Source organism: Lissotriton vulgaris, chromosome 5 (assembly GCF_964263255.1).
Source record: "Lissotriton vulgaris chromosome 5, aLisVul1.2, whole genome shotgun sequence".
Lineage (NCBI taxonomy): Eukaryota > Metazoa > Chordata > Amphibia > Caudata > Salamandridae > Lissotriton > Lissotriton vulgaris.
In genome coordinates, this window is record NC_141693.1 from 763,432,370 (window position 1) to 763,446,142 (window position 13,773).

The window sequence follows — 13,773 nt, forward strand, 5'->3', positions numbered from 1 at the left end:
ATAGAAGATTTAAAGAAGAGGTGGTACGACCTCAGGGGGCGAGCTAAGGAGAGGATCACAAAGAGGCTGGGGGAGCGTGTCGCAACAGGAGGAGGAGAGGCCACTGTCCCACCCAACACCCCACTTGAGGATCTCGTGGAAGACACCCTGAACCCCCAGGCATGCGTGGGGGTAACCTAGCTCGACTCCTCCCGACCCACCCAAGATTCACAAGGTAAGTGCCATGCGACTGCGACTCAGTCCCCTGACAATGGCCATGACCCTAGAGCAACCCATCAGCAACCCCAGTCAAGCAGACCATGCACACCAGAATATCCCTATTGCATTGTGGGACATGTAGTCTGACCACATTTTCCATCTAGCACCATACAGCCAGTCCTGTCCAGTGAGAGTCAATCCTACAGCCAGTCAGGGAATGTTAGCCTGCATGCATGCAGCAACCTTCTATGTGAAAGATACATGTCATTAATTACCGTCCACTTTACATCACAGGTGGCGCTGCAGAACCCAGCACTGACAGTGAGGCACTGCAAATAGCTGATGATCATGAGGACACCGAGGGAGACGTCCATCCATCCCCTCAACCAGGACCATCAGGCCAACCTGCAGCACCAGCAGTAGTAACACCACCTGCCCCTGTGGACAGTGCCTCCTCAGCGCCAACAGGCGCGCCACAACTGCAGCGTGTGACACATATGCCAGTGGGACTGACAACAACTGCTGCAGCTCGCAAACAAACGAGGCGCACTGCCGCAGCGAGAGCCCAGTCCAGCGGACTGGTGAGGGAGGCGCGCACCACAACAGCATGCACTGCCAGGGGGGTGAATGTGCGGGCACCTGGGCTCTCCATTGAGCGCCGTATGCTCCGCATACATCAGAAACAAGACCATCATCTTGCAGCAATACACCTACAGCTGCACAAGACTGCTAGCAATGTGGGACAGCTGTCAGACAGGATGGAGAGGATGACAGCTGCAGTGGAGGCCAACACCCAGGCCATGTTGACACAGCGGGACGTCAACCGGAGCCGCCACCGCCAGCTGCTAACCCGCCTGTCTGCGTACACGAGGTCAAACTACTTAATAGGGAATGCCACCTCCCAGCTCTTACGACGCTCGTTGGCCATGCAAGTGCAAATGGTCCCAGTGCTGCCAGGATGTCGCAAGGGCACTGGAGCAAGTTATCACTGCAGTGCAGGGTCTGCAGGCAATTTATTGTGAACAAAACAATAATAATTATTCCATTCCAGTTAATCCGACTCATGTCGTTATTTGAATTGTCATGAATGAGTGAAGTGTTGGGTGAGGGGAGTGGGTGCACTAGAAACAGTTAATAGCGATTTGGTTGCGGCGCCTGTGTCCTTCTGCAGGATTCTCCCCGCGTGCATGCCGCACATGTGCAGGTGGGCGGTTGTCCCCTTCCGACTCACTGCCAGAGATCTCTACAGGTATCCTGCGCTTGGTAGCAATGTTGTGGAGTATTGCACACACAGCCACGATGCGGCAACAGACCTCAGGCTCGTATTTGAGGGCCCCACCAGACTTGTGAAGTATGCAGAATCGGCTCTTCAAAAGGCCAAATGTCCTCTCAATGCAATTTCTTGTGCGTATGTGTGCAGCATTGTAACACCGTTGCTGTGGTGTTGCAGGGTTGAGGAATGGGGTGAGGAGGTATTCATGGAGACCATAGGCGCTGTCACCTGAATGTAAGGAGCAGAGGGTGAGTGCCTGTGATGCGCAGCTTCATGGTCACAGTGTACATTTTGGTGGCATGTGTACTTACCAAGTAGGTGTCCTTCGCCAAAGTCTCCCCTGGCCAGTCGTGTGTGCATGCCGCTGTGCCGGTATATGAAGGAGTCATGTGTGCTCCCCTGGTATTGTGCCACTATGTCCGTGATGATTGTCTTAGTGTTGCACACCATCTGGATATTTAGGGAGTGGTAGGACTTGCGGTTCCGGTACATGTATTCGGTTTGTGCAGGTGGGCAGATGTGGATGTGGGTACAGTCAATGCATCCCATTACATGTGGGAATTGCGCAATGTTGTAAAACTGAAGCTTGGTTTGATTCAAGTCCTGTTGGGTGGTCGGGAATGTGATGTAATGGTGTAGCCGGGTCAGCATAGCCTCCAGGAAACTCCTTAGGCAGCGGGACATGGTGCTCTGGGAGATCCCCCCTGCATAAGCGACTATCCCCTGGAAGCTTCTGGAGGCCAGGAGGTGCAGGCTGCTCAAGACCTGGACATGGGTGAGCACGGCATTGGTCCTCCTTGTTGGGTGCTGCAGCAGGGGGTCTAGATCCCAGATCAGCTTAGTGATCATTGCCCCATTCAGGCGGTACTTGGAGTAGATTTGCTCCGCAGTTTGGCCCAGAAGGGTGATCCGCTGGCGGAATATTCGCTCCTGGATTCTGCGCCTGTTCCTTGCTGCTGCCTGGAGCCTTCGCCGTCTGACCATGTATAGTCCAGGCATGATGAGAGTCCTCATGCTCCTACTGTGTCTCCTTAAGTTTGTTTGAAGATGCCTGCACCTGTGGCTCGTTGTTTTTTTTTTGTATTTATTTTTTCTTCATGGTTACCACCTGGTCTGGGTTATCCTTAAATTGCGCCTCGCAAAATGCGATTTTTGTTTTTTTCGCAATTTGCGAGTTTTCATGAATTGCGTTTGCGATTGTTTAGCGAGTTTGCAAAATATTTCGCAGAATCCATGGGTTCACGCTAAATCCGATTCGCTATAGGGTTTCCTCCAGGATTCTGCGAATTAGTTTGCGAATTCGCTATTATTTTTTTGCAATTTCGCAATTTTAAGCTTTTTCCTTTCATGAATTGCTTTACATTATATTGCGATCGCAATAGCTAATTCGCAGCTATTGCGATTGCAATTTTGCTTGATGAATCTAGCTGTATATCACCAAATCATTTATTCTCTGAACCTAGAACACCAGAGGACTAACATGAAGGGCCAATTGCAGTGCCTTGTTCCAATTTTTGGAAAGATTCTGTCTGTAAAAGATAGGACACTGAGCAACTTTCCGACTTGTTTACGTTTCAAACAAGCTTGGATGAGAAAGAATTTTCGCAAGCTTAATGCATATAAAAATAGATAATTATTGTGAAGAACACCATCGCTTGACACCTTCTGACCCTGGGCATGGTTTCTGTCCACTCTTCTTGTGTGACCACTATAGACATGTTTACAGACTATGAGCTCTCCCGCTAGCCAGAGAAAGAAAGGCACTTCTTGTATCAAACCAACTGAGCAACATTCTTCCTAACATCCCAAAGGCCACTGGGCCTGTGCACTTTCCAAAACTGACTTCTCAACTGCCTGCAATTTGGACTACCTGATTATATATTCATTTAAAACTGCATCTAATTTAACAGTTAGAAATCGCTCAGACTCAAAACCCCAATCATTTAACTCACGCTAGGCAGAATCTTCTTTGGCTACTGGTGAAGAAGCGGGCCATATTGAAGGTTGTCTGGCTAATGCACAAATTATCCCGCACTCAAAATAACTCATACTTCTGTCAAATATCCAGGAAACACTCTATTTGGTAAAGTGTGTATTACAATTTGTTTTACTATTTAGGCCTGCATTACCAGTGACCCAGTCTTAGGTGCGATAAAAAATACCATGTAGAATTTATCAGGATCCAGGCTACTAACAAACACAGGGGCATATTATCAAGGGGGTTTATCTCCGCTTTCTTGGCTTTAAAAGCCAAGAAAGCGGAGATAAAATGATCTCCCTATTACCTAGCTGTCGCTAACACCAGTTAGCGACAGCTAGTAGGAGATAGCGACCATCTTGGGCCCCACTTTGCATGTCAGTGATATTTATCACTAATGACATGCCTTCACCGCCATATGCACACAAATTAGCCATGACCTGATGTCCACAAAAAACCATGTGGTTTCATCTAGCCCTAGATGGTTCGACAGGGAGTGCTCTCAAAAACACAAGGCTTTGCTCCAGGCTCTCAAACATCAGCCCAGAGATAGGGAGTTGGTGGGTCGGCTTAGAAAAGAATATAGGCAGGCTATCGAGACACGCAAAAAAACTATAAAAAGCGAGGCATGGGATAGCTTAACATCGGTCAGTGTACTGAGAGATAGTTCTCAATTCTGGACGATCTTAAATCATCCGTATTTTGCCTCCTCTAATAACACCGTGTTGGACTGCGTGATACCAGAGGATGATTGGGTGAACCACTTCAGTAAAATTTATAACAGTGCAGATCTTCTAACTACACCCCATCCCCTTCAGCCTCCTACCGAACCCCCCCTTTTGTCCTTTTCCGAATTTGAGGTTATCAGGGCAATTGAAGATATGACCAAACATAAGGCACCGGGCCCAGACGGAGTCCCTGCAGATCTATATAGCTCGCAGTCACTATTCTGGGCCAAAATCCTTACAAATGTCTTTAATTCAACTGTCATTGTGGGGTTCCCAAAAACCTGTTCCACCTCAACCATCATCCCTATATTTAAGAAGGGCTCTAGATCGGACCCGGCATGTTACAGGCCAATCTCGCTAATCGACTCTGCCGTAAAGATTCTTGGCAGAGTCATTTTACACAGATTAGGCGACATTATTAAGGAGAAGGGGGTGCTCTCTGACCTGCAATACGGTTTCAGGGAGAAAAGAGGTACAATGGAGCAGTGCTTAAACCTCCACATGCTGATTAGTAAGTACACCATGGCCAAGGAGGGGCACTTATACCTGGCCTTTATGGACCTTTCTTCGGCCTTTGACTTGGTCAATAGGGCCAAGCTATGGACCATACTGGCTGGTATTGGGATTGATCCCCCCCTAGTAGACTTCCTGGCCGCACTCCATGCAGACCTTTCAGCTAATATCAGAATCAACCGTGATGGTAAAATCACCAGACCATTTAGTTCCAGAAGAGGTGTCAGGCAGGGCTGTATCTTAGCCCCACTTCTGTTTACCATCTACATCAACTCCCTAGATAAAGCCCTGGAGGGGACCACACCCGATATCCCTTATGTGGGGGGGTCCGCAGTTCCCGTACTCCTCTATGCGGACGATGCGGTGCTTTTAGCCCGCACAGGGGTGGGGTTACAGAGGCTCCTTAATGCATTTGGTCATTTTATGTCCTTGCTAGACCTGTTGGTCAATAACAACAAATCACATATTATGCTGGCAGGGAAGCGACCAAGGCCAAAAAAGTTGAAATCCTTTAGTTGCTGTGGAGAGGGGATCTCGAGAGTACAAGTGTTTACTTACCTGGGAGTGATATTCGAAGAGAAGGGCTCTTGGTCCCCACAGGTGGACGCAAAATCCCTAGCTGTCACCAGATCCACCTCTGCACTTTTGAGTTTTGCCAAGCGTCTTGGGTCTCGACCGATGGAGGCATTATTGAAGGTCTACAAAACCAAATGCTTATCTATAGCCTCCTACGGAGCCCCGCTGTGGGGCTACGCAAACTGTGGCAAACTACAAACAGCAGAAAATCACTTTCTCAGGTCCTTGTTGGGTGTTCCACAATCCACACCTGTCCTTTCTATACATACTGAATTAGGGCTGGGTTATCTCACTGACTCACTCCAACTAGCGCCCCTCATGTGTTGGACCAAAACTTGGCTGAACACGGACATTGCTTTGAACCATAAAATCCTCAGGGATTGCATGTCCTTGGATAACGCCTTAAAAATCCCATGGCTGAAATACATAAAGGGGGAGATGGGTAGACTTGGCAGACCAAACCTATACAGCCACCCAAACACTATACTCAAGGGAGATTTGAAATGGATCAAAGAAAACTTCATAAGGAGGGCAGTTCAAACACGGGAGGAGAAAGAACTAATTAAACCAAGAGTTAGAGCTAATTTCCTACTCCTGACTTCGCCCCAAATTGAACCTTATTTAATAATCGTGAGCAGACCGTACCATCGTCACCTGCTTATCAGATTCCGGTTCGATTTTTCTGTGTGGGGTGTTCCTGATGAATCTACCCCGTGTAGCTGTGATAACTTCTCTGAGCAAACCCTCATGCATTTCATTATGTTTTGTAGCCACTACAAAGCGAGCAGGTCGAGCTTCTTGGCACCCATTTTAAGAGATGCAGGTTTTGTCCAGGTACGGCCTGCTTTACTCTACCTTCAGCTATTAGGCAGCACCAGGACAATTCTCGGGGTTGCTAGCTTCCTGGTCGCTGCTATGCGTATTAGGACCAGGATGCTATCCCCGAGACAATTGGAAGGGTGATTTTACCACTATGATTTCCGGTTTGCTTTTAACCTCCATGAATTTTACTGAATTGTTCTGCCTTTGTAACTCACATGAATTTTATCAAATTGTAATGAATTTTATCAAATTGTAATTAATTTTTAAATACATGTTGTTTTGTTGCTTTTATGATTTTAAATGTAATCGAATAAAGCTTGTTTTGACTGACTGACTGACACTAATGACATGCAAAGTGGGCGTGCCAAGATGTTAGCGACTGGAAACTGTCGCTAACATCGCTATCTCCTATTACTATCTTTTGGAGATATTCGCGCTAAGCGCAAATATCTCCAAAAGCTAACACCTGCCCTGAACAGTTCTTAGCCATGTTATCCAATGGGAGGTGGATAACATGGCTAATTAGCATGACTTTTCAGAGATATTCATGCATTGCGGCCGATTTTTATCGCATTTGTGATAAACCTTGGTAATACCAAGGTTTATCTGCAATAAAAATCGCCGCAGCTCAGAGGTAAATTTTTGACTCTAACCAAGCAATAGCGATAATTATCGCTATTGCTTGGTAACATGCCCCACAGTTCTCTCTACTTGTCATTTCTACTGTCAATCCTTCTCTTCTCCTTCCTCCCATCTCCCACTGTTCCTGATTATTCTTCAGCCCCCCAAGAGACTCCTTTTTCCACCCCTTTTTTTTTTACTGACCTGTCTTTCTACCGTTGCCAGGGCCTTCCCTTACCTTTGTTCCCACCCTCCTACTTTCCCCACCATTCTCTTTCACTTCCGGGTTGCCATTTTTTGGAACACACAAAATGTTATAAATGGAACCTGAACAGATCCAAGACACTGACTATTACCATGGGCCACATTCTATTCCATTAATCTTAGCTTGCCTGATCCCTTAAATCACCCACATGGAAATTGTTCTTTGTAACAGCCAAAAGAGATGGTCCAACCTGAACGACTATGGGCATCCCTCTGATTGGGAACAAAAGCAAATCTGGACTAGTTTCAGCCTTCTTGAGCATAATTACTGGGGTGCAGCTTTAGTACTATGATGCACATGGGTGTAGCTACCATTGGTGCAATGCATCGGGCCCAGATGTGGAGAGGCCCAGTCTGACCTGCACCAGCTGCTGTTTCAGAGGCAGCCTGCTCTGATAGCTGTTTTAGATACAGTGCCTTTCAGAGTGTTGACTGTGTTTACATTTCAGGGGGAGCGATACTGAGGGAGCAGAGGATAAGGGAACAATAAAGGAGAGGAAAAGGACCAAAGAAAAGGAGAGAGTGAAAGTACAAAGAGGAGGGCGGGAAAAGGTGACAGAATGGGAGAAAGGCTGAGCGGGGAAGAGAAAGGAGATAAGGATACTGGAGGAAGGAGATGAGAATGAGTGAGAGACAGAAGAGGGGGTAGAGAGCAACTGAGAAAGATGTCAGAAAGGAAAGCATTAAATGGATGAAGGAGATGATAGGAGAGTGGGGTGGGATGGGGTGGAAATAGGTACGCTAGAAGGATGAGGAACCCAGAAACCTGTAAATTACATTAGTGTAGCAGATGCAGTGGCACCAGGGTTCAGAGATGTGATGGATGTGCATGCTCCACGTTGTTGGTAGCAGTATTTTAATACTGACTGGGGGTATAGTTTCATTGCTTGCACAAGGGCCCATGATCCCCAGGCTATGCCCCTGATTATACAATAGGCTCAGGATTCATGCATTGTACTTTCTGTTTTCATTCACTTCCCCCCTCTTGTTGTCCAGTCTCCCCACCAGTCTCCATTTGCTACCACTCCGCTCACTTCTGTTCCCAATTTTCCCTCATCTGCCTGGTAGAGATAAATGTTTAAGAAGTTGCAATCATATGTCTAGACTAGGGGGCAAAGAAATCAGTGAAGGTAAAAAATGCTACAAGCAACATTTGTGGCTTGCATAGAATAGAATTTCCAAGTGAAGAGATATTTTATAAGAGGCATTTCACCAAGTAACACACTGGTAGGGTACAAATTAGATCATCAAGGCATCAGGGGTCATATTATGACTACAACACACTTTCCTTGTTTGCGCCACGGTGCACTTTTCAAAAGATACATTCTGTACAAACAAGGATAGTGCGCTGAATTAGGATGTATGCGCTGCCCCCAAGGCAGCTGCAAACTCATTCAAGTGAAATGGGGAGCAGCTGTTAAAAAGCTGCTCCTGGTTTCACTGTGCATGAGGCAACCCGCATGCGCTTTTAAGAGGGATTATAGATTCACTTTGCAGTTGGATGCAGTGAGTTACTGCAGGGGGATGTCTGAGGGGTCTACTTGACTCCATTTCTCCATACCAGAGGGCTGCCATTAGGAGATGCACTGAAAGTGTGCCACCATTTTGTGCACACTTTCAGAGCGACTCTTAAAGGCATGTTTGCCTCAGCACCCATGTGAGTCCTACAGCATGGGCGCAGAGGCATAGTTATTCCCAAATTTGCATGGGACCAAATCCCCATGCAAATGAGGGAATGCCCGCTCCTGATAGCGCTGGTGCACATGTTGAACCAGCACTATCTGTATTACAGAAGAGGACGCACAAGTGTCTGTGACCCCTTCTGTAATACCATTGTGCCACAGAGGTACTCAAAGCGGGTGCACATGCCGGTTACGCCCCCCGAGGCACAATGGCTAATAAAGGTCCAGGTGGCCACTGTTTTGACTGATAGGTTGTCAAATGGGCATCATTTTTGAGGGGCAGAGCATTTGAGGTTCAAGTCATGTTTGGGACATCACAGCAGTAGGTGCCTTCTCAGTATACCCTTCAATTTATATTTTCTCAAAGGAAATAACTTTTCTTCAATTTCTCCCACTAAGCCTGCATCTTTGGCACCAGGAGGCGTTGCTTTGGAGTGAGTCAGTAAGTGAGTCCAGTACTTGTTCTGGCTGGACATGAGGATTTCTCCCTGTATGGTTTACAATTTCACTATCGTTCATTTTTAGGTTGAGCTGCTCTATGAGGTATGCTGTAATCTAGACTGTGGTTCGTAGCACCTCCCATCTTTTCCATTCGTTCCTGTTCGTGCCCTTCATAAATGCTTGCTTTTGTTTGGTCCATGTGCGTAATTAGTCCTGCCTTTGGTGTTTAAGACCCTCCCAGCAGACTGCCCCTACTACATATGGTCTTACACTTTTTTTTAATTTAGGTTGCTTCGCGCGCACAATTTGTTTTTTAGGGCTCTGCCTAGGGTGTGTGTTTACGCACCTTTGTGCCTTTCCCATCTTAATACACTTTTTTAGTTTGAATTGCACAAAATGTGCTAATTCATTTACTTCTGGACGCTGTGCTGCTTTTATTTTATCAGCACAGCACCTGATTCATAGACACCGTGCTTCAGAATATTTACTTCTTTCCTCACCTGCACTGTGGGGGAGGGGCATGGCTGCTTCCTTTACAATCCTTCTGCGAAATAAAATGAACGAAACGGCAGCTCCACCAGTCAATGCTGAACACATGCTCTCTTAGATGACATTTCCCTTCATATCTACACATTACATAAATCATATTAATTTGACTGTTTACTCTTGGGCGCTTACAACACCTTTGAGTAACTTTACACATCGCTTCAAGAAGTCGCCAATCCTTATCTTCGTTTAAAATTGCTAGCACAATGGTGGGTATCATGAACGGCAGCGCAGATGCTGACAATAAACTACAGCCAATATCGTCACAGTGAGCGAGTGTTTTCGAGTCTCAAGCCACGAATGGCATTCCATTACCTTTGGTTTCTCTTTGCATGTTTGGGGGGAGCACCAATTTTCCATGCTCACATACAGGTTGACGCTATCACCGCATCATTACTTTCGTTGTTACTGAATGCGTACGGCTGATCAACCTAATTCTTTTTGGCGGTCCACAAGATGATTGATATTATATATGGTGCAATTCTTTCCAGCTTTTCCATCTGGCTTTTCCCTTTTCACTTAACAAGCCCCATGAGTCATAAACCTGCACCCTGACAGTTTTACTTACTTTTCAGCAATCTCATTAACACACTTAAATTGCACTCAGACTTCGATTGGCAAGGCGGGCAACCGGCCATAGGCCAGTGGGCCTGTGGTTGAGAACAATTGGTGTGCCAGTTTTTTGGTCGATATCCCACCTACCTTCGCCGTCTCCCTCTCCACTACAAGCACACAACGGCATGAAAATACTGAACTTGACAATGCACATTAAGTGAAGCCAGCCTGCCAATTGTCAGAGTCAGAATGACATTGGCTGCTTCTTGTCTTTACAGCATAAGGTGTTCCTGCCTCCTGGCTACCTTCAGGTGTGTCAAGCCTTGAGGAGCTGCTAATGAGAAGTCATTAACACTTGCTTTGAAGAGGACTGTGGCAGGGTAGTGGACTGGAGAGTCGGGTTGGTGAGGGCTAGCCTGAGTGCTCTTAAATTTAATCCCACCCTCACCTCCATGGAACAGGCGAAGTTGAATTAGTCTCTTCTATTATCCTTTGCCTGCTGATATTATTTACTGCATTCAACCTAAAGTACTGGGAAACCAGGTACAAGTCCCAGCATCAGAGTAACATTCTGTGATTCGGGGCACATCAGTTAATCTACCTGAGTCTAAATAAAATTAATCTGACCATTTGTAAAGTTATCTGGTGCTCATTTAAAGCACTTCAATGCCTCCAGAACACATTTGTGCTATTTAAAACTGTATTTATGTGAGTGGTTTTATTTTTGTATTTACACATTAGCATCATTACCCTTGTAGGAACTTACATGTGATGCTAGCAGCAAGAGAAACAAAAAAACAGATGCACCTTTCTTCAGTCTCTGAGCATTGGAGAGCTTTTCTCAAGTATTGTAAATAAATTCAGTGAATGTCTTAAAAACCCAGGGCGAGCGTAAAAGGCAGCCTAAGTCTGTGGTATGTCCTGTTTCCCAGCAGAATCTAATCACAACATCCACAGCAATCCACACCCACAGGATAAAAAAGCAAATAAAAGTGAGTTCCTTGTATTTTGAATAATTTTAGGCTTTCAGCATATATTCTTTCCCATTAGAGAATTTATTTCCATTATAAGTCCCTTCCGTACATATGTTTCTATAGCATATCTTTGGGTAAATAATGTAATTAGTTTTGGTGAAAATCAGAACATTTCCTCTGAAAAAGTGTATATATGTAATCAATTTTTGGGGGAAATGAAATAAATGGTAAGGACAGCTATACAATAAACCAAAGTAAAAAGTGAAGTGCAAAGATTTACTGGCAGGAAGATACCTCTGAAAAGGTCCTTAGGGATGAGAGACGGAGACTCACATCAGCAATATACATTTGTGGCTTCCCCTTCATACCAGATGTTCATAGATAACTTTTCACATATATATATACATATATACATTACCTACTTGCCAGTAGGTAGTTATAGTTAGAACCTAGTTTCCATAGGAAACGCATTTTTTGATTTGCTAATAACTTTTGTGTCGTTTGATGAATTTATTTGCGAAATTCTCCCCAAAAAAAGTCTATCCAGGTCAGCTCCTATCCTGGACATTTGGGGGTGATTTGTCAAGCGGCGGTTGAGAAAAAAGGGGGGGCCCAAAACGCATTTTCCTGATGTTAATTTCTATAGGAAGTTTTGAGACAGGCTACAGCCCGAACTGCTGAACGGAATTACCCCAACTTTGGCACAAAGCGACCTTTTTTTTAAATGGTGTGAATCCGTTCAGTAGTTGCCGAGAAATTCAAAAAATAAGAGTCAAAAAATCAATTTCCCATAGGAAAATGTAATCAAGGCTACAGCCGAAACTGCTGAGCGGAATCACCCCAAATTTGGCAAAAAGGAAGTGCTTGGTTCAGAAAGCCACCTTTTTTAAATGGTGTAAATCTATTCAGTAGTTGAAATTAAAGAAATAAAAGTTTCCATGTCTATGGCTGCCGTGGAGTCATGACCCCTCCCGACCTCAAGCTTTATTCTAATTGGATGTCAACACTCCAAACCAGGAGGTATTGGCCCCCAGGGACCCTCAGCATTGAAGGGGAATTAATTCCCCAATTTAAAACACGCCAGGGGGTGCGTTTGCACAGTGGTGAAGGGAGGGGGCGGGCATGATGGAACAAGTGTGGAAACGCGCCCTGTGGTGCATTGTAAGTTGGGGGATTAAGTACCCTTGAATTCTGAGAGTCCCTGGGGTCCAACTAGCCCACCAGATACCTCCAGTAAGTGCCACAGGGCTGCGTTGCAGAGAGGTGGTCCAGGCCGCGCCCCTTTTCACACATCTCTGCAACACAACCTTGTGGCGCCTACTGGAGGTACCTGGTGGGCTAGTTGGACCCCAGGGACCCTCAGGATTCAAGGGAACTTAATCCCCCAACTTAAAACATGCCATGGGCATGTTTGCACAGTAAAGCTCCTGTATGCACTATTTTATTCTATCAGCAGGGAAGCCTGAGTGAGGCCGCCATTTCCTGTTAAAGCACCCTCTTCAATTTTTTGCTCTAAGTCCCCTCAACCACCCAAACACAGCAGGTACTCTCCCACCGAGGCCTCTCTGCCTGGTCAGGGCAAACCTGGCTCTTGCACTCCAAGAAAAGAGCCGACCAACATCACCACAAGCAAAGGAAAGAGATCAGGGACGGCTGTGAGCAAAGTTGATGCTGGAGATAATCGCTTTGCATATTGCCCACATAAGCGATAGAGTGGTGCATGGCTAATCACTTATAAGGTCCAAAAGGTGAGACCTATTGGTTATGCCAATGTTTGTTTTTCTACATATTCCTCAGGTTGTTAAACCATAAGTGCCTTGGTTTAAATCTCCTCAGAGTTTGCAATTTTAAATATCTGAAATTGGAATAACCGCTAAAAATGAAAAGCATAAATTAGGTTGATGAAAAAGAGGCACTACTACATATAGGATCCTTGAAATTAACATGTAATACCTGACATGCCTTAAATGAGTGAGTGTAGGTTCTCACGAGGTGGAAACGTCGGGTCACAGATTGTCAGGGTGCTAACAAAGGGCCTGTTTCCATATACATCAAACGTTGCGCATAAAATCACTACACCTGTAAATAATTACAAAGCAGCATTAAAACGCAATGCTGTTTAAAATAAAGTGCGAAGCTGCATCTCTTACCCTGTGATGTAAACCATCCATGCCCAGCTATAACTCTGTCCTCTTCATCAATCCTGTCCGGGTGCCATGGCGTCCAAGCACGGGAAAGTGGAGAAATGAAAGGTGTGACAGAAGCGGACGGAATGAAAACTCCCGGCCCTGAAGAGAGGTAAAGAAAATCACACTGTTTGCTGTTATCCCACGGCCTTAAACCGTTTAGTGCGTCATCCGACTGGGCAACACAGCAGATGCAACAGATTAAACCAATACCAGGCAGACAGGCTCCGTTACAGCTAAAGCGAAAAATACGTCGTTTACAAAACACGCGCCACAATGCGTTCTGCCTTTCACTGGCGGGAAATTACCAAAGCACGAGAATGTCAAAATATCTATGAATTATTGCCTATAACTCACCAGTATGTTATACCTCTTCTCAAATGTGCGTGTTTTCAACACTTTTGTTTCAGGAAAAA

The 13,773-nt window shown here is 45.6% G+C and overlaps 1 protein-coding gene across 1 annotated transcript in view; it reads right to left on the minus strand.

Annotated features, from left to right (window-relative positions):
- Positions 1–13,454, minus strand: part of LACTBL1 (lactamase beta like 1) — a 458,138-nt gene extending 444,684 nt beyond the window's left edge. Inside the window, exon 1 of the mRNA XM_086920206.1 lies at positions 13,322–13,454. Coding sequence (XP_086776332.1) covers positions 13,322–13,342 — 21 coding nt within the window. The 5' untranslated portion in view covers positions 13,343–13,454. The remainder of the gene's footprint in view (positions 1–13,321) is intronic.
- Positions 13,455–13,773: the final 319 nt, after the last annotated feature.